The 24,769-nt window shown below is 32.9% G+C and overlaps 2 protein-coding genes across 3 annotated transcripts in view; both read right to left on the minus strand.

The window, feature by feature from the left end:
* LOC119840544 overlaps nt 1-1,357 on the minus strand; it is a 30,187-nt gene extending 28,830 nt beyond the window's left edge. For both annotated transcript variants that reach the window (XM_038367227.1, XM_038367226.1), the window contains exon 1: nt 1,106-1,357. The gene's annotated coding sequence lies outside the window, so the exon portion shown is untranslated. The remainder of the gene's footprint in view (nt 1-1,105) is intronic.
* Nucleotides 1,358-21,175: 19,818 nt separating this feature from the next.
* LOC119840588 lies at nt 21,176-22,818 on the minus strand. Its single transcript, XM_038367276.1, has 3 exons — nt 22,704-22,818; nt 22,148-22,326; nt 21,176-21,352 (listed from the first exon to the last, which is right to left on the minus strand). The coding sequence occupies exons 1-3, from the start codon at nt 22,759-22,761 to the stop codon at nt 21,176-21,178; spliced, it is 414 nt and encodes a 137-aa protein (XP_038223204.1). The 5' UTR covers nt 22,762-22,818.
* Between the last annotated feature and the right edge of the window lie 1,951 nt (nt 22,819-24,769).

The raw sequence follows: 24,769 nt of genomic DNA on the forward strand, positions 1-24,769 counted from the left end.
TACAGCTGCTGCATTAATCAAATCCACAAAAGCTGTTTCCTCCTTTGAATGAGTCATTACATTGTATTGACATAAGAAATTGGAAGCAAACTGTCGCTGAACTGCGTGCTTATCTAAATATAAAAATCAGTCTTTCCCGGAAGCTTTACCGCCCCGCAGACAGGGGTCTCTAATTAATCAATAGTCCAGAACAATAATCCTTATTTTTGCGATTTTTACACGCTTTTTATTAGCTTCACCTGTATGTTTGTTTGTTTGTATGTTTGTTTGTTTGTATGTTTGTTTGTTTGTAACTGACTTCTTTGGGCGCGATTTTGACCCACTTTAAACGGCCAGATTTCGTTCAAACTTTGTAGATTTATTGAGGACCGATGACAATACACTAATTTGATAAAATTATTCCAGTTTTCAATTTGCAAAATATGATTTTTGTTAAAGCGTGTTTTATAGTTTTTTTAAACTATTATATTTTATTACTTTATATTTATGGTAAATGCTGTGAAAGCTTAGTTACCTATGTTTATTTTGTTAGTGTCGCTGTGATTTTACCAAATACATTTGAAAATAAACCAAATAGAAATGTTGAAATTCTCATTGAAATTACAGACATTTAACTAATTTAAAACGAAATATTCTTTGAAAGTATAATCTATGGACCGTATTGAAGTAGATAGCTCCATTATTTGTATTTATAAAAATAACATAAGTAAACCTGGCTTTCGAACGTAGTTTATATCATAAGGCGTCTCCATGTCTACAGTCATAGGCATTCTATGGCTGTCCTACAAAATTATAGTAATAGGACAATATTATGAAAAATCATATTCAATCGATACTCTTAAATGACGACGCATTTTTAACATATTTTTTATAGGTATCTGTAATACGACGCAATACAAAGTGGCCATTATAACATAACGCGCTGAATTCATTTAGAACAATATCTCTCAGATTACTCTCACACTTAGCAGTATTCAGGAAACAAACAATAAAGCCCTTGTTAAAATTTAGGCCGTTTAAGCTCGCCCCGATTCTCTTAAAGACCGCTACTAGGCAACATAAAACTGGCTTATTACAATAAATTATACCGAAAAAAAAAACTTACCGTGTCATTTTGACGCACAAAGAACCAAACACGAACTAGCCAGGCTTATGCCACGCTGTATCGAACCTTATACCTCTTTGCCACATGTGTCAAAATCCTCCCGCGCCTATACTTCACAGGAACACTATGTTTTAATTCATTACAAGCCCCTAGTAATTAAAAATTATATGAAAAACAGTTCATATATTACAAATGTTTTGCTCTAAATATCTTAGCAGTTGTGACACGGGCGTAGCCGCATAGCGTCGACTACAGACTACGGAAACTCTGCCTTTAGTGTTGCTACGAACATTTTACAGCGATTCGATGTCTATCGAGTTCATGATTTTACTGTTACATGACTTTTGAATTGTTGACATATGTGTTTCCTTGTGTTAGTGTTATTATAATGTCACAAGGAGATATAGAAATTGATGATTGAGACTTGACAACTTTGTTGGATGTTTTTTGCATGTCTGTTGTTTCATAAAAGTGCTTACAAAAATGTATTTTACTTGAAAGGTACGCACAAACATTTTAATTATAAAGTAGTCTTACTTCATTATTTTGTGAGCATTTCAATAATATAATACATTTTATTAAACTTAAAATTACTCAGTATCTCGATACATCGAAAAATGTTGGACATCACTAGATATCTACAGCACATGCGCTGTAAAATGAATACTCAGCAAATTTTTACAAGTTACATCAGATTTTTGAGTTTTTAATATTTGTAGTGAACTGAAAACAAAATGGATAAAATGTTAACACAGTTTCTATCTTTTAATGAAAGAACCTTGGAATTTTTCATTTGCATGCATATGCAATTAAAACCATTTTAATTTCACGTTTAATAGTACTTCTAAGTAACGTTTAATAATTTTAGATTTTTTGTATAAAGACAAGTGTGATATGAGTATTTTATTTGTAATTTTTTACTTTGTAGCACCTAGATTACTAAGAAACTAGTCTATACATTTTAGTAACCGATGCGAAGTGAAAACAACAATGCATAAAAATAATATGAATTTACGCTGTGAATTGAGAATATTCGTTGTTTTAGAGAGGATATAATAGCTGCAATACAGTTTTCTTCTTAGCTTGTGTTTATGGCGTTTTGGTATTTAACTGAGGAAGCGTAATACCGATTTTCATTAATTAATTACTCTTTGTTGGAAAGGACTACTTATTTTCCCTCAAAAAAGTTCAAAAGAGAAATTGCTCAATTAGTCCTTATGACGAATGCATTGATTTGAGATTTTTTGATTTAGTAACCTGACACCTTTCGCAATGTTCAATGTCTAAATGTGCTTATATATACAATATATTTAGCATAGCTGCGAGACTTCTAGGGAAATGCTTATAATATTATATTTTGTCTATTTCTCCTTTTTTTAATACTTCCTATAATTATAGCATAATGCTATAAATTTTTTCTCAAGTCAAGCTATTTATTTATTTTATAAGTTTTTAGATATTTAAACTTTTTAATAATGTGTTGGTGATTGATTCTTCTATAGGTCGAACTGTTCCAACTTAAAATGTAATTTTATAAAAAAAATAATTATCGTCCAACAGACAGGGCCATCGGCTGCATAGTTTACATTAGTAGTAATAAAGTTCTAATGATAGAGCAGAAAATGAAAAACGGACAACTATGTTATTTAGGGTTATATAAAAACATCAATTCATCCATACATTTACTGTGTAATTGACATGTACCTTTCGTATCTTTGTTTTTTATTGAATGTAATTTATATTTGAACACCAGTTTATGCCTTGTTTATTACCCCTATATCACAGATGAGTAAGTTCAAAATGTCAGATCTAAATAAGAATGACGGTGACCTGTATTGGCGCATTTTTAACGAATTTTTCTAACAATAAGGAAATAATTTATGTATTTACTTTGTGGTTGTTTCGATTAACATGGTAACTTTCACTTTTTTATTTATCAATAACTGCACACTACGGTCTGGGTGGTTATTTTTTTAATAGTTTCAATATTTCCGTAATATTGGAATTAAAAGGAAAATCTCATTGCGCGGGTGAAAACGCGGAATAAAACTAATACATATATTATAAAAGCAAGTTTATCTATAGTTCGTGTGTTATTGTGGTACAGATACACATACAAACAGGTGTACAGGCTACATCTTAATATATAAAATTCTCGTGTCACAGTTTTCGTTGCCATACTCCTCACTCCTCCGAAACGGCTTGACCGATTTTTTTTTTTTTTTTTTTGTCATAACGGGCAGCTGAGCTGCTGGTTCGCCTGATGGTAAGCGATCACCACCGCCCATAAACATTCGCAAAGGTAGTACCTCCGTGAATGCGCTGCCCGCTTTTCTGGGGTAAGGGAAAGGAAAGGATTAACGACTGGAAACAAGGAATGGACTAGGACGGGTGAGGAAAAGGAAACGGGCCTCCGGCTCCCCCACTCACCGTACGAAACACAGTGGCATGCCACTATTTCACGCCGGTTTTCTGTGGGGGTGTGGTACTTCCCCGGTGCGAGCTGGCCCAATTCGTGCCGAAGCGTGCTCGACTCCCACAATAAAGTCCCACAAAATTTTGATGAAATTTTTTGTGCTTATCCGGTATCTATGGCCGATTGGCCAACATCTATTTTTCATACCCCTAAATGATAAGAGTAAGGCAGAACAGCGGTTGCCGGGTGCAGCTAGTCAATTCTAAATATCAAAACCGTTTAGTATTTTTCACCTAAAAAAGTTGCAAACATAACAACCTTTTGTGTTTATAATGCAGCTGAAAGAAGTTATAATAAAGTATCTTTTATATTCTACAGATCGATAAAACACTACTGCAATACTAGTAAAAGCTTTGTTGCATAATTGCTACCATACGATCAGCAGGCGAGTTAGGGATCAGTAGAAAGTACAGAAAGTAATTAATAAAATTATTCATTATTATATGGTGACCTGTACCTCAGAATTCTATGTAGTCTGCTTCAAGTACCAGTCTCTCACAACGTAATCCTTTCTCTTATCTGTATTTTTAAGTTTTTGGTATGTACTAATGTTGTGAGGACTGAATAAAGATGATTTTATTATTATTATTATTTTATATCTATTATCTGCTATTAGTATTATTGTTTTAGCAAATATTCCAATCACAATGACAACATGTGCACGGTAATGTCCTATAGTCTAAAGTCCTATTTCCCGCTAATCGTCTCTCCTCCCGTCCTACACCCTCACCGCTGTGGTAGCGGAGTAGACACTACATACAAACATACATATGGAATGCCAATTCAACATATTGTTAATACTGTCATGATAGATTGAATTAATTTAAATCGCCTTTGCAAGCGAGAAAGATTTTTTATCTTCATTCGATTACGTGACTCACCACAATTGAAATAGAATAATAATAAATAAAAATTATCTGTAAAATTAAGCAATTCTTTTAGAAATTACGAGTATTTAATTTAGTAGCGTAAGAGGGGAGTCTTAAATTAGGTTGCGGCTCTGAGTCACTCATGAAAAAGTGTAACGCCCGGTAACGTTACGATGAGTCACCGAACTATGATCGGTCCGCCGCGCGCGCAGCACTAGAGAATTAGGCGCATTGAATCGGCGCGTGCTTGTGTCTCTGTCTCTGTCTTTTTAGTAAACAAAATATATTTTCTATAGTTAAAATTTGTGCAATTCTTATTTTCATTCAATTCCTTGTTCCTATTTTGCAATTTAATAATATTCATATCAATAAATATTCTACCGAGAAAAAGACGTTGTCACGTAAAATCTTCGCCCGTAAAACCGACTTTACAGGCAACCACTTTTTTATATATATATCGTTCTAAATAAAAAAAACGTATTTCTTTAGTTCACTTAAAACTTATTGAAAATGCCTGTATATAAGTATATTGTATGTATGTATCTCAATTGCATAAATTACGAACGACTAGCGAATGATTTAATGAATATCATCAATTAGTCATGTTTCAACGTAAATACTATAAATTTATTTGAATACATTTCAATATTTTTACCCCTTAAAAACATGTACTCCCTTACATGTTTTTTATATGTTATGTGTATAAGTTGTTTGCCAATATAATTATTATATTTAATTCATAAAGGTACTTGTAAGACTGTCTAACTAAGACTGTTTACATGGTAAAGCGAATTACGACTACTTGTATCTGGTTTATCTCAGATGTGTATCTAATCTTCGATAGTTTCATTTATAAATAATTGAAGAAATGATTCACACACAATATCCCTACAAAAAAAAAACTGCAGTTCTCGCCAGTAGATAAATAGAGGAATAATTGTTTGATCCATTTTAAAAAACATCCCGTTTTAATATTGTTAAATAATTCAAATTATACAAGAGTAATTAAATAAAGAAATTTGAAAACAAAAACAAAACAAATGCTAAAATGACAGAATCAAGTAATTCGTCTCACTTCCTCTTATACAGAGTAGACGTAAGGCAATTATTTAATCAAGATGATCCTAATCAGGATGTAAGATGAACTCATGAAATTATTGTATTGTCACCGTTTCTTATAGTGTACAAAGTGTGAATTTAATTTGTTAGTTTAAAATAGCTCAAAAATGACCCTTAGACAGTCGGTTATAGTAACGGAAAAGACGTTTTGTCTATTTTTTATCGTGAACGTCATTTCAAGAAACTAATAAATAAATAAAGTTAACTATATCTCTATTCAATATGTGCCATTTATTTCGTGTTATGCAATACTTATATTATAATCTTCTCCGTGCATAGTTTCACGCTTGACCCCATAAATAGTTGATATCTTTGGCCACATAGGGTAATTTCCCACGGGACAAACAGCAACTTATTGCATATATTCCTTGTAATTATCTTCTTCTGTGAATGAAAATCGAACTACCATTACAAAGGTTTATTCCTCATGAACATTTAATATGTATTGTTTTTTTTTTTTAATAAAAACTTAAAAGAAGACACGAAAAACTTAAACCACAAGCTTGGGCTTGTGTAGTTTAAAGGATGGCCCTCTTTAACACGCCTTTATATCATCTTCAGTTGCATCCTACTAATATTTTTAAAAAAAAGTTTGTGAAGATGTGTATATGTTTGTAACTCTTACTGAACCGATTGCAATGAAATTTGGTACGTAGATAGTTCGACAACTGAAATAACACATAGGAAACTTTTTATCCCGATATTTCTACGGGATACAGACTTACGCGTCATATTAAACAGGGACATTTCAAATTATGCTTCTTCAACTCAAAAGCCACTAAGGAAAAAAGGATACAAATGAACACTAGTATTGATACCTTAAGTTAGATATTTAGGTCAAATACGATCTGAAATAAGTTTCGCAGTATGCATATGACTGAGAGTAAGTAGTCGTCTTATAAATCAATGAAAATCAATGCTAATTGTGATAAATAATTAATTCTAGAAACCAATCTTTTACACGTTAAACGCTTATCTCTGGAACTTCCGGCTTTGAATGAAGTTGAGTTGAGAGTATAAATTTGAAAATCTAGAATATCTGATATGGAATTGAAAGACCCAAGGTACACATGAAACTGAAATTTACTTAATTATTTGAAATTACCTGAAAAATAAAGATAAAACATCCGTGGGTAGAATTTATATATTTTTTAATAAATTTTACAAAATTTACAATTTTGCCGACGTCAAAAAATATTAGGTTACATGTGCATAATAAAGAAAAAAGAAAACATCGTACCGGCATGTCCAAGAAATACAAGTTGATCGTTATATTGTGACATCTGTGAACCCGTAATGGCCAGCGTGGAGAATTATCGTCTGAACCCTTATAGGGCCTGTGGCCCAGGTGTAGGAACATGCATGATGATGCTAATGATTAATCACACAGCAATTAAGGTGGTCTTAATGAAAAACAATTATAACATAGTGTTGAGACATAGTTCATAACATGAAAATGTGCGGTGAAGAACTACAAAATTCTGTTTAATTTTTTTTTTAACATTACGAAACAACTATTTTAATTTATCTTGGTAGAATTATGTTCTTTTTATAAATCTATTCCAAGGCGACCTATCAGAACTCTCGGACATTTCCTTCTGTTGCGGGTTTACGACTTGAATTCGAATTCTTGCGCACCAAATAACTTTCTGATTCGAGTCTTCAACCATGAATTCAATTGGTACTGAAATCTTATCAAAAAAATATAAAATGATCAATCTGCAAAATGTACGTAGATGAAATAATAAGCGTAAACTAGCAACCCGCCCCGCTCCTCATGGGTGCAAAATACTAGAAAGTCTCTATAAGGCACGTTTAATACATACTATATTTCCCACTACCGCATTAATGTGGGTGTCGCGCAAGCTTCCAAGCGAATTGGGCCAGCTTGCACCGAGGAAGTACCACAAGCCCACAGAAAACCGGCGCAAAACAGTGGCACGCCACTGTGTTTCGTACGGTGAGTGGGGGAGACGGAGGCCCGTTTGCTTTTCCGCATCCGTCCCAACCCTTACTTATCTCGAGTCGTCTATGCATTATTTTTACCTTACCCCTTAAAAGTGGGCAGGCCATTCATAGAGGCTACCTCCGCGAATGCTCATGGGCGATGGTGATCACTCACCATCAGGCGAACCACCTGCTCAGATGCCCGCTATGACATGAAAAATTTTGTATTATTCAGGACGGTTATATAAAAATTCCTGTTGAATCACTATCTGTTGAAAACCCCTCCTCAAATTTAATTTGAAAGCACATGAAATTGAAATAGCAGAGGACATTCGATTGCTAAGGCGGACGGCTAAGACTGGCCGAGAGGCTGGGCGTTGCAACGGTTTGTCAAATAGACGCGGGTAAAAATTCTTCATCGTTTTAGTATTCTTTAAAAGAATATCATACATTTGAATGCTACAAAAAATAATTATAAAAATTACGTACTGAAGAAGTTATTCAACTTACTGGTGGAAAAACCGGATTTATAAACATTCGAAGCGTATACTGTACTATTTCTCCCTTTTGCAGAGGACAATATGTGTTTTGCAGATGATTACAAGTCACTTCATTTTCGTCAAGAGTATAATTGTAAATAAATGCTGCACGTGCAATAGTTTTCATACTTCGGATTGTGTATGCTGAAAATAAGAAATTAAATCAATTTTCACAGTCTCCCCGTGTCCACGCTCGCTGTAAAGTGTTTGTAACGTCGGGTAAATAATATAATGAATAAATCGCGTTTAAAATCCGTTAAAAAGTCTTTAATTTCTAAATGTATAATACTCGCGTAAAGTCAAGACAAGAAAATACTATGAAATCAATTATATTTAATGAAAACACTATGTTTCGGCCTACGGCTTTCCGTGGCAATTTTGTTTCAAGTTTCATTAACTCAATTTACTAACTCAAGGTTGTCGCATATTAATATTATAAGTTTACGTATATTACAGTAAATTTAAAAATATGTTTCAAAGCTTTAGGAAGCCCGTGTTTTAAACGTATATAGAGAATGAAGTGTTGTTTTAATAATATAATGGTACATATTATAGAAGAATGTAAGTCACATTACAAACTCTTAACTATTAACAGTAAATTTCAACATGTCTTTCTGCATTTTCAACCGACTTCAAGAAATTAAGGAATTATCGATTCGGCTGTACTTTTTGAGTTTGTCACGTCTTATCTTTTTACTGAGTAAACTGATTTAAATGGTTCTTTTTTATTTGAAACTGGTGCAATGAAGGTGGTTGCAAAAAAAATATAATTTTTTTGCAACTGTTACAATCCATTGAATAAATAGGATATTCTATGTATTTGATTATTTTTAATTGAACAGTACACATCTATACCTCATCGATAAATTAACTTCAAACCATCTACTTACGGGCCTCAAATATTACGTCTATAATTGCGTCTTCTCCCAGTACCACGCTGCAAGGCATTGTGGTGCACCCCTGTACAAACGTGTTAATGGGTGGATCACCAAACCCTGGGCTACCTGAAATGTATGACAACATCATGAAATACGTTCCTACTAATACGTTCAATTTTCGGTTGTGCTACTTCACATGAAATCATTGGCATTACACCAATTTTATCACCATAGTTCCCATATTTCCCACCATTATTGATGTGCCATATACACATATGTTACCATTGAAACTTGTTTTTTATAACACCGCGTTTTCACGTTAGTTAAAACGGCTAGATTTAACTAAATGCCTTTGTTAAAACTTGTCCTGACTAGGGAAAAAGCTTTAATAACTAGAATGTACTATATTTTCGAAACAATTGTCATTTGCACTATTATTTCATCATCTTTATTTCGATTAGCTTTTATATTAATAATCATATTTTTAAACTGTCTACATGACGGTATATACATTTTAATGTAAAAATAGGTTAGCAAAGATCGAAGGGACTAGGGTTTTAGGTTATTTGTGAACTATCCCATGAGCCGAGCGAGCAGAGCGAGCGCGCCATGACGGCAGCCAGCGAGTGGCAGAATCGACTTTAGGGCGTTTCCCACTTAATCAAAGACCAGTATGGACCAAAATATAATACAATAAAATACATTCTAGTTTTTACCGATTGTTTCCTAGTTAGAACTAGTTGTTACAAAAGCGTTTAGTAACAACTAGATCTAACTAGGGAAATCGTTTTAATGGAAAACTTATTAAACTGTAATATATGTAATTTATCCCCGTCGTTCAAAATAATTACAATACATCGTCCGATATAGATAAAAACGCATTATGTGTATTATTAAAAAGTTATAGTTATTCTGTATACGCAAACTGAAACCATTTTTACAATTCTGATAGAAAGAAAGAATATATTTATGCATTATTTTACTTTTACTTACATCTTTCTACTTGTGTCGTCTGCCCCTTAGCTAAAACAAGGAGAGCAAAGAAAAATATCCCACCAAACATTGTTATTGAAAAACTATCTGATATTGTGATTCAGAAGTATTTATACCTTGTTGCTTATCATACAGGTGCAACTAAAACATTTTGCTTTATGATAAATTCTTTCGATGTTTTATCAATCTATGTTTAATAAGATTTGTTAAATTTTCCGAGAACTGTGTCTATTTAGATATAAACCTCAAGGGCAAATATATTTCATTAATAAGGTATTTCTAAGATGTGATAAGAATCATGATTGCATGCTATTTATTACACAGTATATTTCTTTGCTAAATTTCACATAATCCGAACGGCTGTTTGAAGTATTACATACATGCATCCATCAATTGTTGCCGGTTATTACAACTATTTGAGTATGTTAAATAGGACATTATCCAATATAATAATAACGACGATATTCTGTTGCAAGGAACTCTGTGATGTACCCCATCAAATGCTCTTTTTAAGTCGATTTAATTAGATGCAGTCGAATTATCCACTCTTAGCAAAAAATTCAGAGTATACAACATTTTTATAAGGGGCGATATTACTATTGGACGATCTACACATGAACTTGATTGAAATCCGTGTTAAAAGTGATAAAAGTTCAATGATTCAAATGCCTTAGCGAGCTGACGGGTCGCCTGATATAAGTATGAAGGTTAAATGAACTTTTTAGCATTTATTCCATTTTAGCAGAAGTGAGATCCGCACACAAGTCGATTAATAAAACCTCATATAAGCCCGAACAACTCACACATAATTTTTCCGCCTGTTTTTCGTTGAATATTTCTATACAGGCCTTGGAATTTAATATATTATTAATTAAAGCTTTCATGATAGATTGAATTAAAATAAATCACCTTTGCAAGCGAGAAAGGTTTTCTATTTTCAAATTCAATTGTGTTATTCAGAATGATAGGAAATTTATTATAGATTATATTTAAGGATTACTAATTCAATTATATGACGCATTGTAAGACTGTCAGATAGAATAATAACAATTTAATGTGTTAATTACGCAATGATTTTAGAAAAACTTAGATTTTTTTCCGTTGATGTTAACCAAAGGTTAAACCAAATAAACGAAAGCATGTTTGATATTTCCTTCTTAATTCAAAAACACATAGTACATTAAAACTGCGATTATAAATTCTGAACGATGAGCGAAACGTTAAAGGAATTTCGGCAATCAGTGTTGTTTCCACGTAACGAATATACTGGAACATTGTTACACCTTATTAAAGATACACGAGTTCCCAAAAAAAAAATATTTTGAGTAGAAGAAAACGCTTAAAAACATGTACGCTATAACACAGTTTTTTTATTATAATGATATAATTTGTAGTATAATACTTGTAAGCCCTGTCTACCTAACACTATTCACACGGTAAAACAGATTCCGACTACTTGTATGTTACGACAACTGTACGACTACTCAATTTTGTTATCGCTTACTGAACAGATTTCAATGAAAGCTTTTTGTTGTATAAGTAATAAATGTGGGAATCACATAGGCTATAACTTATTTCGGGAACTGAAACACCTGATGCAAAAACGCAACAACGCTAAACTATAACAGATATAAAATTGTGCCATAACACTGAGAGTATAAATTGACAATTATATGAAATGAATATTTTATTTGTTAGAATTGTGGTTACAGAGATTTTATAAAAAACTCAAGTCCGCACAACTCGCCAACAAATTGGCATACAAATATTTATAAATTTGATTACAATTTTAACAACGTCTAGTATTATTTTTATACTCTATTATTTAAACATTTTACACTTACTTAGAACAATTATTATTATTTCCTATATTACGATTATCATTCTTATTTATTTTTCAAGTTATTGATTTCTTACGTCATTATTTTCTTATTTTTATACATTTGTCGGTTTAAAGATATGAAACACCTGATATGGAACTCCAAGAGCCCAATTACACTGTAATATTAATAATAAAATATAATAGTTTAAAAAAACTATAAAACACGCTTTAACAAAAATCATATTTTGCAAATTGAAAACTGGAATAATTTTATCAAATTAGTGTATTGTCATCGGTCCTCAATAAATCTACAAAGTTTGAACGAAATCTGGCCGTTTAAAGTGGGTCAAAATCGCGCCCAAAGAAGTCAGTTACAAACAAACAAACATACAAACAAACAAACATACAAACAAACAAACATACAGGTGAAGCTAATAAAAAGCGTGTAAAAATTACTTCTTAGCAAAAAAAAAGTGATAAACATTTTGTATTGATTTATAAAAACCGAAGATTTGTAACTCCCAATGAGGAACTTCAGCTTCAATATAACATAAACACAAATGTCTTTGCAATAATGACTCAGTCTGATGAGCCGTCGACATATAAGAATGCAAACTGAAACTCAAACAGTTATTTTTTCAATAAGATTTCTTATACAAGCACTTTTGAATGGTTATAACATAGTTTTAACAGCAAGCAGTTTGTACAAAGAGCCGCCAGCGAAATTTGTAGTTGCCCTTTTAAAATCATGTCAATTTTACAATTTTAATTCTGCATGTGTTATACATACACGTACGTACATATATACGTCAAAACGTATGATGATGTCAAATATCTGTCCTGAGGTTCTTAAGCGACAACATTCCATGAATTTACATCTTCCATGTATCCATTAATGCTATAATAGGCTCTCTCAACTTTTTTAAGATCGTTAATAATCGAGATCTGAAACATTTGATCTTAAAATCAAAGCTATCACTAATTCACTGAATGATATATATAATAAATAGCATAGTCTAGGAGTACCTCAACTCGGCGAAGGCAGTATCAACTTTAGTTTATAACTGATTTTAAATCATGAAGGTATATGATTGAAATTTTGACTGTCCTGGCCAGAAATCCCATTTATTTTCTTAATATCATTTTCAATTTATCTTCGTGACACAGTAGTCTTCCCAATGATGCAACCCGTCTCATAGTCAACACATTACAACGTAATATTATTATAGCGGTAATCCTCACTGGATGTGGTGCTGGTGAGACTGTGTTCCTAAATTAATTTCGAGAACAAAATTATTATATCTATACCTTAAACGTAATTTAATTGAAATCCTATAGCTGTTCACGTTGAAAGTTCTCGCGATCTCAGCCCCAGCTTGTTAATAAATAAATAAATAGTAATTGGTAGTATCAATCGTTTGAGTATCAATCGTTTGAGACGTTGATGTCTTACCAAAAGTGATCGTTGTAGTAATTACAACAACGATTGTTAAGAAATAATTTCTATTAATGTTAAGGTGTAGCTGGGCTCTTGGAGTTGCATATCAGATGTACCAGATTTTCAAATTTATACTCTAAGCACTAAATGCACATTAATTAATAATTTTTGTTATGGCGCAATTTTGATTTCTCTATAGTTTACGTGGACTGTTGCGGTTCTACATCAGGTGTTCCAGTTTCCAAAATAACTTATAGCCAATATATTGGCCATAAGTTATTATATACTCAATAGAACAATACTACATACAACAAAATTGTTGTTGATTTTTTAAATTTTCATCCTTTATCCAACACTCGTCTGGTAGAAATCGCCTCTTGTAACATTTGTGTGTTTTTTCATGTGTATTTATAAAGTATTTTTGGGAAGGTCCAATAAATTAAAACATAAAAGTTCGACGACATATTGCGACAACCCTCATAGAAGGCCTGTGTCCCAGTTGTGTGAGCATATACGATGATACTGATAATGATCATAAAAAACACACGGTTTATAATATGATGATTTAGGGCAAAGAAATGAAAAAAATATTTTTAAACAAAGCATTTAATCAATCTTAGTAGAATTATGATATTTTAATATAAATCTATTCGAAGTGGGCTTATCAAAATTATTAGATATTCCCTCCTGCTGCGGACTTACGACCTGAATTCGAATTCTTGAGCACCAGAGAACTATCCGATTCGAGTCTTCAACCATGAATTCTATTGGTACTGAAATCTAAACATAATGATATTAATTAATCAACCTGCATTATGTTTCTAAATAAACTAGCAAGCCGCCTCAGCTGCGTACGGATAAATAACACTAATTATACTCTATTAAGCATAGTAATTACTAGATTTCCGCCCGCGACTTTCCTCGAGTTCTCAGAGGAATGAGATGATTTATAAAACTAAGTCGGTAAAAAGTAGACTATCGTCACTCTCTACACACGAACTATGAACTATGAACTGTCTAGTCAAATATTATTTTATCTATATTATATTATCATATGATATCTTCATTTCAGCGTGAAACGACGAAAGACGAAAGACGAATAAAAAACTTTCAAATTTCTAATATAAGTCAGTGTAGTAAGCATAAACGTTCCTTTAAAATCACTATGTTAGTAAAAAATCCCACATTAAATCCCGTCGTTTTAAAGGTCTAATCATACATAAAAGATAGGGAAATACAGCAGGAAGCCACTTCATTTTACGCTATATAGTGGCTTTGATATAGCTTTAAGCACAAGGAGACCTTATGTGTTGACCCTTATAACCTTATGTGACTAATATTTTCCTCTAATAGAATAGCTTAGATCATAGTCAGAACGACAATTTCAAAGAAGGAATGGACTAGGAAGGGTGAGAAAAAGGAAACGGGCCGCATAAACATGTCTGAAACTTACTGTTGGAAAAACGGGTTGTATGAACATTCGAAGCGTATACTCTACTATCTCTCCCTTCTGCAGCGGACAATATGTGTTTTGCAGATGATTACAAGTCACTGCATTCCCTTCAAGAGTGTAATTGAAATTGAAACCCATTGAAACACGTGCAATCGTTTCCATACTCCGAATTGTGTGGGCTGAAAATAGGAAATGAAATTAATTTAATATTAATTAAAACAGCACGTTTCAGCCTCTGGCTTTCTTTCCATGGTAATTTTGTTCTGAGTTATATTTACATCCTGTCAATGATTTTTGTTTTAATAACATACTTCTATCCTCTCAAAATTGTTCGCATACTTAATGTAAAATATATTTCAAATGCACATATGCAATAGAAGCAATAAAAAAATGGTACATTTTATAGATGACCATAGGTCACATTATAAACTCTTTTGTGTTTGTTACCTTTTAACTTTTTACTGGGTAAACCAAACCGTATAATTATATTTAAATTTGAGAGCTGATGCCTCCCGTGTTTCCCATTTAAATTTGATCTAGTTGTGACAATTTGAAGGTGGTTTCATTTTTACTAAAATAATAATTATTTTGTCTCCTTTTTCTTCACCTTCTTAGTCCTTTCCATTCCTCTGGGGACCTAAGATCGATAATCGTATTTGCAAATGTTCATAGGCGATGGTATCACTTACCATCAGTCGACCGTCCAGCTCCTTTTGATGACATAAAAAGTTTTTTGCAACCGTTACTATCCAAAAAAACAATTTTCTTTAACTTTGAATATATTTAATATTTGCAGGTAAATGCCTCGTCGATTAAGTAATCAATAAACTTCCTGGGCAATTACTTACGAGCCTCGAAAACCACGTGTATGGTCGCATCTTCTCCTTGTACCACGTCGCAAGGCATTGTAATACACCCTTGTACAAATGTGTTAATGGGTGGATCACCAAATCGTACGCCACCTAAAATTTATTACAACATTGTAAAGTATGAAAATTTTTATATTTCGGTTATGCGACGTGTACATACAAAGTCATTAACTTCATAATCCCACGTAAAACGCATTTAGAATTCCCAGAATTCGTTGAAATGCTGTGTGTTTAATAAATATATAGTTTGAAGTCATAAAGGCAGTTTATAATTATAATTATTATTATAGAAACTAAGCTAAATACAAAGTATGTGATTACATAATAGTGTAAAAGATTTAACGCCATTTCACCTGATAGGACTAGTTATTACAACTATTTCAAACTAGTTAAACGCGCTATAGAGGGAAAAGGGTTTTAATTGTAACATATACAATTTTTTTTCTTAAAGTGTTATATTTATACTTTAATAAAAAGTATTATATAAATCAGAAAGAGCAGTGGTGGCTCAGTGGTGAGAACCTCGGCCTTCAAATTCGATAAGTCGGGGTTCGAGACCGGTCGAGCGTGCAGGAAATAAATTGATTTTTCAATTTATCTGCACATGTGGATAACATCACCACTGCTTAAAACGATGAAGGAAACCATCGTGAGGAAACCGGCATGTCCAAGAATCAAAAGTTCGACGACATGTGATATCTGCCAACCCGCACTTGGCCAGCGTGGTGGATTATGGCCTGAACCCTCATAGGAGGCCTGTGTCCCAGCAGTGGGAACATATATGGGCTGATGATGATGATGATGATGATGATGATGATTATATAAATTATTTTCGTCATTAAAAATAATTATAATGCATCGTCGGACGTAGATTAAAATCACTTGTAATATCTGTTCAAGGCTTATAGTTTTCGGAATTAAAAAAGAGAATATATAACATTCTAAAAAAATTTTTTACTTTTACTTACATCGTTCAATTTGCGTCGTCTGCCCCTGAACTAAAACAAGGAGAGCAAAGGAAAATATCACACCAAACATTGTTATTGAAAAACTATCTGTTTTGTGATTCAGAGGTATTTATACCTTGTTGCTTATCATACAGGTGCAACTAAAACAATTTGCTATATGATAAATTCATACGATTATTTATTAATCTCTAAGAATTGTTAAATTTTGCGTAAACCATGTCTATTTCAGTCTAGGTGGTACTCGCGACTACTTTTGCGTGAATTTTGGCCAAAGCAACTGGAGAATTTCAATCAAATTAAGTTTTATTTATAAATAAAAATATATCTATATTTAATTTCTTCCCGAAGTCCCGCAGTGGAGTCAAAGAGTACACTGAATAAAAAATTTCGTTGCAAAAAACTTAAAAAATATATTTGTAAACAACATCACGGTTTTTTCTTCTGAAGCCCATAAATGAAGCTGGAAGCGTGGCTGACCCTCGAAAAAAAACATGAATTGAATGATAAAAACATCTGGTTCATCAGGTCAACATTGATGACCAGATGAGGTTTGAGCGTCTAGCCTGTGACTTGTTTACCGTCGCGGCATTGCGTGTAGCATAGTATAGGAAACTATGCGCGCTTAAAATGACGTGGGGAATTGTTGCAGATACTGTGTGTGATACTTCACCAGCACTACACCTATGTATACATTAGGCCCATTAAAGCAATATTATTGTAGCTGTAATAGCTACAATAATGTTATGTAAAACGTTGATGATAAGATTGGTTGCGAAACCGGATAGACTATCGTGTCGCGAAGATAAATAGAAAAGGCAATTTGTATGGTATAAAAAGTAAATGGGTGGTATGGCCAGGGAAGTCAAAATTTCTACAATCATAAACTGTTACCACGTTCACTACGCGGAGGTACTCCCAGCTTACTTTATTTTATAATCATGAAGTGCAATTATTCATTAGATGGGCTCTAGTTAGCCACATCAATACCAAAAGTTTGGCACTTTCATTATCGATTTTTATAAGTCAGCGGTCAGCATCATTTCTAATTATATTTTAGTGTAGTTGGATTCTTAGCATACATATTCTTTCTTATTCTTTCTTCACATACATATCGGTCAGTAAAAAATGCTCATCAAACTGAACGATTTTCGCTTATATATACGACGTATAGTATACGACGACTACATGTTTTTTTTATAAATAAATAAATGTTATTTACACTATATTATTATTACTGGCATCTTGGAGTTCCATATTAGATGTTCCAGGTCTTCAAATTTGTCTTCGTATGAGCAGCTCACATGATATTTCACATGTTTAAATTAGTATATTTTTCTATTTCGATTTTGGTTTCGATTTTCTATGTAATTGAAGCATGTTTGCCCTTGAGAATGATATCTAAAATAGACGTATAGTTCACGGAAATTTTAACAAATCTTAATAAACATTGATTGATAATTAATCGTATGAATTTATCATCAAGCAATATATTTACTTGCACCTGTTTGATAAGCAGTAAAACAAAAATACCAGTGAATCATATTGATTCTATCGGATAGTTTTTAACCGACTTGTAAAAACGCAAAGGGGGAGGTTCTCAGTTCGTCTGTGTGTTTTTTGTGAATATTGGACATATTTTCGAAATTGTGAACCGTTTAAAAAATATCTAGATTCAAAGTGAAAAAACATTGTGTTCTCCAGATGTGGTCCCATTATCATCAAAACAGGACCTAATGATGAAAACTCTAGTAAATCGAGTAAAAACCAATTAAATAACGGTGAAGTAAAATCTTAGAAGTAAAATTGACCCACTTCCTGGTTTTCGATAAAGCTAAAGTTGTGCATACACATATATATTTTATGATATTGTATTATTGAACTAATCAGATGAACAAGCGGTGTTAAATGGAATTCCTCACCGGCGAAAAGGAAAGATACAACATTTTGTAAATGGGTTAACAATAACATAGCTTACTAATGGAAGTAATAATAGATAGATACTACCTTATTACAATCAATACAAGATACAAGGAGTATCTAACTAAATACCTATCTACCGCCTACTTGTCTTAGTTGGCACCTTAATAGATGACAGGGTGGCGCTTATACTAATACTAGCTGCGCCCCGCGGTTTCACCCGCGTAAGTCTAAATGCGAAAGTTTGTAGGGATGTGTATGTGTTTGTTACTCTTTCACGCAAAAACTGCAGAACCGATTGCAATAAAATTTGGTACATAGATAGCTGGACAACTAAAATAACATATAAGTCACTTTTTATCCCGATATATCTACGGGATACGGACTTACGCGGGTGAAACCGTGGGGCGCAGCTAGTACGTTTATAAAGCAACACAATAACTTACACACAACACACACAACAAGGTTTCTTTCACAACATCACATTCCTGATACTAATGTCTCTGACTATGCATGGGATGCTGTGGGCATAAAGCGAACTGTATTTATATAACGTTCTTACTAGCTGTGACCCGCGGTTGAAACCGCGTAAGCGTGCTGCGTAACCGTATCCCGTAGGAATATCGGTATAAAAAGTGCCTATGTGTTATTTCAGTTGTCCAGCTATCTACGAAGCAAAATAGTATTATTATTCACCAATAGATGTCAGGAAAAAAAAACACGAATAAAATACGAATATGACATTTTCTAAAAAAAAATTCTAGCTAGATCGATTTATCGGCCCCGAAACCCCCTGTATACTAAATTTCATGAAAATCGTTGGAGCCGATTCCGAGATTCCAATTATATATATATATACATATATATATATATATATATATATATATATATATATATATATATATATAATTATACAAGAATTGCTCGTTTAAAGGTATAAGATTAGAGTTTATTTTGATGTTAATTGTATTTTTGTTTGTCGGAGTTGAGCACGCTTCGGCACGAAGTTACACCCCCATAGAAAATCGGCGAAGTATACCAAGCAGTATGTGAATTCTACTGTGAATTTTTTACAAGCATTACCAATGAATTGACATTCAGTAGCTTATTATTAACAATAATTTTAATTCTCAAAAAATTACAATCCATTATTACCCTCGGCTTTAGAGTGCGGTTTACCTCACTCGCCTAATGAGTTCGCTAACATGAATTTTTGCTAAATGAACTGGTATATATGTGGTAATCGAAGGCGCAGGAAATATTAGGAACCGTGGGTACCTACATTAAAAATTTATAAAATCGAACAATCACGGTTTTCGTGAGCCTATAGGCAGTATGTTGCGAAAATATAACCCTAGTCTAAACTCTTTCATCGAGAACCACCGTACTTTCCAAGCGGGTCTTAGCATGGGGAATGAGTTCATGTAAGTTGTTTTTTTTTTTTTTTTTTTTATGTTACAGTCGACAATGGAGCTGGTGGGACGCCTGATGGTAAGCGCTACCACCGCCCATGAACATCTGGAGAGGCGTAAGGTCCAATGCAGACCTTACGCCTCTACAAATGGATTGCCGACTTTTTGGGAAGGGATTAAGAAAGGATTAGCGATAGGAATAAAGGATATGGGCCTCCGGCTCCCCCACTTACCGAACCAAACAAAGCAGTAGTAGTTAATATTATGATCTAACGTTCCTTTAGACAAATCTATTTTAGCTAGATTGTGAGCTTTCTCGTTATTTAGAATGAGTATATAGAATATGCTAGAATGCTTATAATCCTTCAAAGTGTTATATGACTTATTTCAGTAGTTTAATGGCAGCGATCGCACGCCGCGCCGAAGAACATCTCATCCCCATAGGTATTACCTTTGATTAAGCTAGTATAATACGTATAAGGCAGGTAACGATAATCACTTCGCAACGTTCCCAAATTGTATCTGCATTAGTTCAACGTTAGTTGGCTTACCATAACGTATGATGGAACAATTTCAGTGAGGGAAAGAGATAGAGTACACGACCAATATAGCTCTATCTTTTTCCCACACTGAAATTACTTCTGCTTTATCATGTCACAGTAAGCCCCCACACAAAATATTTACAGTTCAATTTTCAAGAGGAAATGCGATTTATATCATATTATAAATAATTTTGTTATAGCGACATCTAGTTATACAGAACTAAACAATTAATATAAAGTCGTGATAGCAATTAACAAATATCTAAATAATTACTTAAATTGTAAATAGATGGCAGTGTTTAAATTTAAATTTAAAATACCGACGAACAATAAACCATGCAAAACGTATTTGACAATAATTTACAGACGTTCCTATTGCTAACATACAGATTAAAGAGCTATCTAGCTGGCTGTTGAATCGGTCGAGTACGACACGGACTCTTGTTACTAAGGGTTCCGTACAAGTAAAAGCATCTAGAAAAAATATGCAGCAACAGTGAACAGTGAAATGTGAACTGTTTATTTATCACGGTTCATAATATACAGCCTAGTGACAGGCGGACGGACAGACAGACAGACAGCGAAGTCTCAGTAATAGGGTCCTGTTCTATATTTTGGGTACGGAAAATTAAAAACGAATAAGCATACTTATACATATTTTAATTATATGGCTAACTACAAATTAATACAGCTATAAAAGCTCAATGATTACTGTAATTTTAATAAAAAACAATAAGTCAGCATTTGAGACTCAGCAATATGATGATTGTAATTATATAGTAAAGTATTATAAAGTTATTAAATGTCGCACTTAACAAAACAACTCTTTCAATTAACTTCATTTGATGGACGGTGTTTTAATAAAAATCTATTGAGAGAAGGTCTATTGGAATAATCGGATAATATTCTCTTCTGCTGCGGGTTTACGACCTGAATTCGAATTCTTGCGCACCAAATAGGGATCCGATCCGAGTCTTCAACCAAGAAGTCAACTGATACTGCAATCTAAAGAAAATAACGTTTAATAATAAGCTTAGCAAAGGTAAGTAAATGTATGTACAGTTAAAGATGATAAGTCAATTAGAAATTAGGACTTTGAACGGATTTTAAACGCGATCTATTAATTATGTTATTTAAACCCGACGTTTCAATCAATTTGCAGCGCAAATAAATCGCGTATAAAATCCGTTTAAGTCTTTAATTTTTAAATTTAAATACTTGCGTAAAATAAAATACGAGAAAATAATAGATAAAGCAATACTGATGCTAAATATATTCGTTAAATATATATAGCTTGCTTTCCACCGGCGGCTTTCGACGCGCGGTCAGGAAAATTCTCACAGGAACGAAATATTTTATATAAGTAGTATATTGAGACGTAAAAATCACATCTCAAAGCCATTCCGTTTTGATGTGATAGAATGATAAACAAACAAGCTTTGACATTATAATATTCATCAGGATAGTAAGAATGACTTTCCTCTTTAACTCTATCTATTTGAAAAAATAAAACTGCAGCAATATAAGCTGCCTAGTTTTACAGATCTAAGTTTACACAGAGATAGACGGCGATAACTGACTGCTTTTTTCTATGTACTTTGATATGATTTCAAGCACAACGAATCTTCATGTCTTGCCTAATGAGCTTGTGTGACTACTACTTTCCTCTAATGGAAAAGTCCAGTTCGTCGTCAGTCCAATATAATTAATAATGACTCCAGCTCGCAAACAGCACCGATGAATAAATGAAATGATATAACGAAGAATATAATTATTTGCTTTCAATGCTTGTACACTTACTGTTGGGAAAAATGGTTCTATGAACATTCGAAGCGTATACTGTACTATCTCTCCCTTCTGCAGCGGACAATATGTGTTTTGCAGATGATTACAAGTCACTTCATTTTCACCAAGAGTGTAATTAAAATTTAAACCGAAAGTTACACGTGCAACGGTTTTCATACTTCGGATTGTGTGTGCTGAAAACAATAAATGTGATTAATTTAAATGTTCTTATAATATTACGTTTTAGCTAACGGCTTCCGATGGTAGATCTATTTCAAATTGCATCTACGACCAGTTGAAGGTTTTTCCATGATAACATACTTCCATCCTCACAGATACAAAATTTTACGTGTATATGGCTAGGACCTCGGACTTTTTCCGAGACCACACAAGCGTGCAAGCAACAAATTGATTTTTAATTTATCAACACATTACCTATTACGTCATTGCTCGAAACGGTCAAAGAAATCTTCGCGAGAAAACCGCCATGTCCCAGACTCTTTTAATTCATTAAATGATTATTCTTGCAATTTGATTATTTTAAATTTTAGTAGCTCAAAATACGACTTACGAGCCTCAAAAACGACGTGTATAATTGCATCTTCTCCCTGTACCACGTCACAAGGCATTGTGGTGCACCCTTGTACAAATGTGTTAATGGGCGGATCACCAAACCCTGCGGCACCTGAAATTTACAACCATATCATGAAGTGTGAAAATGTTCGATTCTTCGAGCAACATTATTAGCATCACTATCCGGGTTATCTCAGGTAGAATATTCAATATACATATATTTCCCATAGTTTATTGTGCCATAATATAAACTAATAACCTAATTTACATTCGTCGTTTAAAATAATTAAGTATAAAAGATCGTCGAACATAGATAATATAATACCATACCATACCAATACAACGAGAGAATATATTTATGTATTACTAGCTGCGCCCCGCGGTTTCTCTGCGTAAGTCCGTATCCCGTAGGAATATCGGGATAAAAAGCCGTTGCCTATATGCTATTCCAGATGTCCAGCTGCCTACGTACCAAATTTCATTGCAGTCGGTTCAGTAGTTTTTGTGTGAAAGAACAACAAAGACACACACATCCTTACAAACTTTCGCGTTTATAATATTAGTAGAATTATTTACTTTAACTTACATCGTTCAACATTTGTCGTCTGCCCCTTAGCTAAAACAAGGAGAGCAAAGAAAAATATCCCACCAAACATTTTGATTGAAAAACTATCTGATACCGTGATTCAGTAGTATTTATACTTTATTGCTTATCATACAGGTGCAACTATATTATCTTTCTTTGTGATAAATTAATGCGATTATTTATCAATCAATTTTTCATAAGAATTGTTAAATTTACTATAAACTTAGTCTATTTTAGATTTAATACTTAGGGCAATCATTATAAATCCAAGCATTATAGCAAGCAAGCATATTTATTATGTGATAAATATGCTTCATATAAATGATAAATATGCCAGCTGAATCCCTCAGCTCGCATGTTAAATAGAGAATAATCTATTTTTGTGCCAATAATCTATTTCATATCCCATCAGCTGCAATGTTGCAGATGAATAATTATTATAAACACTTGTGGTATGATAATACTATACAGTAATGAAATATTGCCCATGGTCCCGTGGACCTTAGTCGATAGGTGGTCCGATGAGCTGAAAATAATGAGTAATCAAACGAGATCCTGACAGAAGTTGCCCTACTGTATGCGAAAGATCGCCAAATGAGACTTAACATGACAATATAATATTGCTTAATATGAGTGTATGGTAGATTTCTATTACACTACACTAAATCTAGTAATATATTGATATCACTACCCTTGAAATGTATTATGATTATATTCCTAGTAACATAGTATTGATTTGGTTTCTTATAACGGTTACGGTGTATAATTATATGCCTAGGAACATTACTATATTACGGCTCTTCTATCTTATATATGTAGCAGCATATACGCCAATTACAAGGTACGCTAATAACTATTCGATAAAGTGTGTGTGAATTATAAGTAATGTTAATCGTAGTGTGCAACATTTTAATAAATATTATTTATTATATTATATATTAAATGTTTTCAAGAATTTAAAAATAAACGGTACATGGTTTTAAAAATCTATCTATCGGTACTTACTATGAAATAATATTAACAAAATGGTAAATATAATTAACGATATTGTTTTTTTTCACTTCAGAATTATAGCGATAATAATTATATCATAACACAGGTTAAAATATACAATAAAAAATATAGAAATAGCGACATCTATTAATTTAATTATGAACTATTACAACCAACGTTAGACAGGGTCGACAACAGTTGAAGTCTCGAGTCTCGACATTTCAAAAATATTATGTTTATTGTTTTTGTTTTGTTATCTATAGTACAATGTGGCACATGATGATACCAATCGAATTTTTATTCCTCGGATAATAATTAAACGAATATGAATAAAACGATTCAGTTTGAAAAATACCGAATAACATTATCTATAACAAAATTCGATGCCGCGGTTTTAATTAAAGCATAACATGTGGTTCAGTTTTTTTGTGTATGCGTTGAATTGTAATTATAATGTATCAACAATTTATTTTAATTATTCTAAA

This window comes from Zerene cesonia, chromosome 6 (assembly GCF_012273895.1).
Source record: "Zerene cesonia ecotype Mississippi chromosome 6, Zerene_cesonia_1.1, whole genome shotgun sequence".
Lineage (NCBI taxonomy): Eukaryota > Metazoa > Arthropoda > Insecta > Lepidoptera > Pieridae > Zerene > Zerene cesonia.